Below are 6037 nucleotides of genomic sequence, written 5' to 3'. Positions count from 1 at the left end.
TAAAAGTGTTCAAAAGAAGAATTCTCATGCTCAATTTATTAATTTGCTGATGCGTGAAATAAAAACAACATTTATTCAAATTTTACTGCACTGCAAATTGAATCAGTCCAGTCATATAAACTATAAAACAGCCATACTTAGACAGCATTCATACACAAAACATAATGGAGAAAATCCACAAAAGTACAATGTTTGAGTTGTAATGCCCTCAACTTGTGGACGCAGTGGAGGTGACGTAGGACTCTATAAGAAAGATGGATTCATCCACCTGGTTCTCTGCTGAATCTAACCTGAAGGGAAAAGAACGGTAGTGAGAATTGTCACCAGCAGACCAATATTGTTACCATAAGAAAAGGGAGTTGTAGTTTTGTGCACTTACTTGTTGATATGAAGCCGTAAGGCCTCCAGCTGTTGCTTTTCAGTAGCAGTGATCATCTCCTCGACCTCAGTCAGCTGCTCAGGCTCGGCCCCACTGGCCTGCAGAGATGCCAGAATGGCCTCGATTCGCTGGGATTTCTCCAGCAGACGCCTGTCAGTCAAGCAGAAAGATAATCAAACATTGATCTTTGACACAGCGTGTGAGCCAGTTATCTAGATTTTCTGGGCATGATGAACTCACTTGCTCTCTTTGGACTCAAACAGCCGTCGCTCTATGAGGTTGCCGACTGTCTGCAAGAGAAAAATGCCAAGACCCAAAAAATGACTGAAGGCCAAACCAACCAACATTTAAAGACAAAAAAAGCAAATAATTTGTAGTCCTCTTCTAACCAGAGCTCTGAAGGTTACTCCATGTTGTTTTTACCTTGTAGCAGTTCTGAAGCAGCATTCTTGCAGTCGGGAGCTGGTTGACGGTGTAAAGATAGAAAGTACGAGAGGGAGCAAAGTCAGGAGTCTTTGGGATTTCCTGAAGAATAAGAAAACAAGTCATGGATGTTCAGAGAGAATGAGTAGGTAGATTAAAAGAACAACAACTGGGGCTGCTCCCTCAAATTTCACGACACAAATTATTCCAAATGTGCCCATTCAAATTACCAATGTCTCAGTGTAACTTCTTTAATTATTCCTGTGTCATTGTCCACAGAGACACAGTATAAAGAATAAAGCTACAGTGTATACTATAACTATGTTTTTTTTAACTATGTTTTAAATATCTCATTAACTTAGTGTATCTTCAAAAGGTAAGCCAAAATAATTTTCAAACTAGGTTTTTGAATCAGGTTATTTTATTTATTTTTTTGCCAAGTTACAAATCCTTTGTGGCAACAGTTCAGAGGGTCTGCTTTGTGTTTACATGTTTTTGCAGAAATAAGGATGAAAAAGCGGTCAACAATCCATCATCCTGAAATGCATTAATACAAAGAAGGGCATCGTGAGAGACTCTTCACGTGTCAAGCTTGTACCTGCAGCTGGACCAGGTTCTCTGAAAGCAGCGTGTAGAGCATGTCCTTGGCCTCTTTGGCTGGAATCATTGCAAAATCCTCGACCTGTTTCTGCTCCAGGTGACGTTTCCTTAGCAACAGACGGAAGATGCGCGCTGATCTGGAGCCAAATCTGACGAGAGATTAAAAGTGATCAATAATGATGAAAGGGAGATCACATGTATAGACGATTAAAAACACACTGACCTCTCTTGTACAACAGACTCAAGCGTGGCTCGAGCCAAATTGGCCAGCGCTCTGTGCAGATCTGAGAGGCGAGTTAAGATAAGCACCCATGCCGTGTCTTTCCAAATTTAAATAGTACAAAACACGTGTGTTGGTTCTTGACAATATGCTCATGAGCCTCTAGATTAAAAAAAAGGATACTGACAACGTACATCCCTCCTCCACTTTCACCAGACTTGCCCACAAACTCCATCTAGGAAATGAAAAGGACAAAGAGATCAATATACATTTTGCAGATAAAAGTTAAGATTCTAAAATTTGACAGGTGCTTTGCAGAGGTCATACCGGGTCATCAACCAGTAGCGTGAGGTACTGGTCTAAGATGGGCCTGGGGATGTTGTAGCTGGTCGGGAGGGACCTGAAGATCTCGTTGGCTGAGAGAGGCTTCGTATAGGCGGCTGTGGGCGAGGTCGTCACCTCACTCATCCTCAGCATAGTCCTCACTATCTCACTGCTCGTCTGGGTTATTAAGATTCAGTTATTTAGGAAGACAATCATTATAACCATAAACAACCATAATAATATTTTTTCCTAGTAAACAGGAAGGCAGACCAGGCAGAATCAGCGAGCCTGGTTCTGTCTAAAAGTAACAAAGACTATGGAAAGAAATATGCAAATATATGCATCAGTGGACTATTGGCACAATCACCATTGTGTTACCTCATTCAGCAACAACGAGTGACTTAACGGACATTTATTTAAATGAAAATCTTGAAGATTATTAGTTTAATTATTTGTATATTTTTAATGGGACCAGTGACTTCTTTGAGTCTTATCGTCACATTGAGGTTGCTATGAAAACAGTGAAAAAAAATTAACATTAATTAGTGAGCTTTAATGTGCTGATGTGTTATTTTTGCACAGACACAGGCTATTTCCCACTCTTTATACTACGCTAACTTAGTGCTGTAGCAAACAGACATGGGAGTGGTATCAATCTACTCATTTAGACCAAAGTGACTACTCCTTAAGTAATATATTTTAAATATCCATGTGTAAAAACCTGACCTGATCCAATTTGTTGGCTACAGCACTGATGATGGCCTGGTCTCTGAAGTGGAGATGGAACCTCTCAAAATTGACCTGCCAGCAAATCCCCTCATCACCATGAGTCTGAGCATTAGAGACACAGAGAGATGGAAGGTCACACAAAAACAAGCACAGCGTGATATGTAAGACAAAGGGAAAAGAAGAGGTCATTTAAGTTTTTCAAAGTACAGAAAATGTGTTAAAAGTGTAACTAACACTCACCTGTGAATCCGTTTTAGCCTTCTTTGTATTCCTTTGGTCCTCTCCATCCTCACCGCAGAGTTGGCGTTTGCCTCGCCCTACAAGTGTGATGTGAGGCACCTTGTAACAGTCGGGGAAGCTCTCTGCCGTGGGCACAGCAATGCTGACAGGGGCAGCTGGAGTACCAGTGGTTGCAGGGGTAGCTGGAGTGGCACTGGCTGTTGTTCCTGGTCCCACCATCGAGGGGCAGCGCTGAAGAAAATGAGTCTCCACCAGTTTGGCGAAGGCAGAAGACACTTCGTTGTAATCCATGCAGCAACCCTCTAGAACGACAGGGACAATACAACTTGCTGTCGTTTCTTTGACGTCGAATTCAATCGCCACATAGATAATAAGATTGTGTTGGTGCATTTTGCTTGATTGACATCCTGCCTGGTTTCTACTAAGGCTGCCAATTGACAAAATGTAGATTTTCTGGCTCTGATAACTGCCAAGATGGTGTTGAGTAATGAACCCAAAGTTAGGCTTAGAAACATGCCTTCAAAAACTGAGGGAGAAGCTGCTCTTTAGCCTTTGATCAATACAGACACTGAGATACTGACCCTCCATGTTCTGTGTGAGGCGGTCGGCGACTGTCTTAACTGTGCTACTCATGGTCAAGTGACCTCTCTGTAGTAACTCCTCTATGATTAGCTCTCCGGTGTCACCGTACAGGGTTTTGGCAGTGTAGATGTAACGCGGGTATCTCAGAATTCTCAGAATCCAATCACAGCTGGTCCGATACTCTGTGGGGCTCCCAGGTCCTTTACGGCCCGAGCTGAACACACAGGCCCCATGCTGCACGAGCACACACAAGGACTTCTTGACCTACAATAAGACAGAAAAGAGAGCGAAGAGGTGCTTTACCTTCAGGATTCCCTTTACATGCACACAAAACAATAATCCTAAGGTTAAGGTGGAAAATGTATTTTTATATTGTACGTAACTATTAGCATATTGTGCTACTCTTATTGTTCCCGCAAACCAAGTAAACAGCACATTTCGGTATAAAAAGAACATGCAAAAGCTGATGTGTTTTTTTTCTCCATGGTGTTGTTTCACTTGTCGTGGTGTTAATGTAATACTTTTTTGGGATCACAAATTGACCAGGCATGTGAAGAGATTAGGTTTTGCATTTAAACGGCCGATGTAAAAAAACTACTCCATGTAAACGCAATGCAAATTACTCCTAGAATGACTTTACTGTCCAACAATGAAAACGGAAAGGCTGGACTGCTGAACGCTATTTGAAAATGCTGAATATCAATGTTTATAACACTATATACAATATGTGTAATTATGTCTCCATGGTGTGAAGTAGAGAGAGTAACAGCCTTGAAACAGTAAGGGTCGGAGTGGTACCAGGTCCAGTGAGATGCCAGTCTCATGAATGATGGTTCTTAAATTCTGTGCTCCACCTCTGAGCAGGTGTGTTCCCACTTTCTCCACCACTTCTCCAAAATGCTCCCGCAGCAGGAGACTGCACAGACGCACCCCCTGGGAAGTCATCTGCACATGAAAACACACACAGATGAAGAAAGGTTTCACATATAGACTCTCTACAAACTGTACAATACAACCTATATTAAGCACAGCAATCAATACAACACTATCTATGTGCTTTTAATACTCTATTTCATTGAAGTGTTCCAGTAAGCGACAGTGAGCCAATATGAAAAATATCTGACCGTTTCCCACAGATGTCTTGTTTTGTAAGACCAACAGTCCAAAACCCCTAAATATTCAGTTTAAAATGACAACACAGAAAAGCAGCAACTCCTTACATTTGAAAATGTTTGGCCTATTTGATTGCAAAATGACAATTGAAGATTAATTTCCTGTTCATTATTCAACTGATATAGTGATCATTCCAGCACTAATACAATAAGCATGCTAACCGATACTAACTGAGCTGAATGAAAGTCTTCTTTCGTTAATTCGGCATGCAAAACTGCCACAACTTAATGCAAGTGCTATACTAAATCAAAAAGTGCTTCTTCAAGGCATCAACGATGATTAAGAGGCTTGTTTTCGATTAGAAAACTTGGTCATTTCTCTAATTAAAAGTTACCTATGTTTACGTAGCTGTGCCGGCCATGTGTGCCTTTCAAACTATGCCTATTCCCCATACTTATGTGTTCTAATCTAGTCTATTAATAAGTGTAATACTTGAATGCAGAAGTATAAAATAGTATTTTGGTGACGCACCATCTGTAATGTTGCTAACCACTGGCGCTATGAGCCTGTCTGAACACCACACCTTTGTGACAAAGATGAATTACAGTCTGAAGTCATTGGGTGTGTCAGCAACACCTGTCACCAATATTTTAGGTAGGGAAATAATGTCTAAAATAAAATAAATTTATGTAATGACTACAATTCATACAGTCTGGACATGATGGCGTTTACACTGAAAATCCAAAACATAATGTCAACCTTGTTTTAGTGTGGATTTAAGCGTTCACTTTGGGCTCCGACTTCAGGAAGTTGCAAACCCCAAACACCCTGACAATACAAACAAAGTCCCCATTCAAAGCAGGCCAATGCTAAATTGTAGTGATTTATTGTTAAGTGATGCAAACTTTCTGTGTCATTGTGTATAGGTAAGCTAACTTACGTTACAGAAACGCCTGCTTGGTATAGTGACGTTAGGTATAAACGTTAGTGTTTGTTACAACGTTACATAATAACAATATAAACAGAAGTCTAACACGTGCACACACGCACGTACGCACGCACGCACGCACGCACAGTAGCCACTGTCAGCAGTTCAGTAATACATAGCTTGACTAGATTCAAAAACGTAAGTAGTAAGTAGTATTTCTACAATCACACGGACGTTGCTGCGCAGACAGCAAAGCAACAACACGACTTTACATACGAGCTCGCTAGCTAACGGCTACTATTTACACTTTGTCATCAAAAGTCTGATACTTCCGCATCTTCTCACAAACCTTTCCGACAGACAAGTTTCAGCACCCAGGCAAAACCCTTATGTTGAGCATCCCACTGAAAGTCAACTAGACCCACGCGGCTTCTCATAGACAAACCACAGCAGACGACGCACGAGCACTTCCGCTGTTCAGCTTCGCTGGTTTGGATTG

The 6037-nt window shown here is 41.3% G+C and overlaps 1 protein-coding gene across 2 annotated transcripts; it reads right to left on the bottom strand.

Annotated features, from left to right (window-relative positions):
* Positions 1–21: 21 nt before the first annotated feature.
* polr3c (polymerase (RNA) III (DNA directed) polypeptide C) lies at positions 22–6031 on the bottom strand. 2 transcript variants are annotated; one of them, XM_034552964.1, is made up of 14 exons: positions 5888–6031; positions 5370–5438; positions 4296–4442; positions 3497–3761; positions 2916–3217; positions 2673–2777; positions 1950–2123; positions 1806–1857; positions 1626–1686; positions 1401–1551; positions 803–904; positions 620–669; positions 380–529; positions 22–290 (listed from the first exon to the last, which is right to left on the bottom strand). In XM_034552964.1, the coding sequence occupies exons 3-14, from the start codon at positions 4440–4442 to the stop codon at positions 209–211; spliced, it is 1641 nt and encodes a 546-aa protein (XP_034408855.1). In that variant the 5' UTR covers positions 5370–5438; positions 5888–6031; the 3' UTR covers positions 22–208. The 2 variants fall into 2 exon arrangements, with proteins under 2 accessions (XP_034408855.1, XP_034408854.1); XM_034552963.1 differs by lacking the exon at positions 5370–5438.
* Between the last annotated feature and the right edge of the window lie 6 nt (positions 6032–6037).

This window comes from Cyclopterus lumpus, chromosome 16, assembly GCF_009769545.1.
Source record: "Cyclopterus lumpus isolate fCycLum1 chromosome 16, fCycLum1.pri, whole genome shotgun sequence".
Taxonomy (NCBI): Eukaryota; Metazoa; Chordata; class Actinopteri; order Perciformes; family Cyclopteridae; genus Cyclopterus; species Cyclopterus lumpus.
This window is presented reverse-complemented; position numbering and strand designations above follow the sequence as displayed.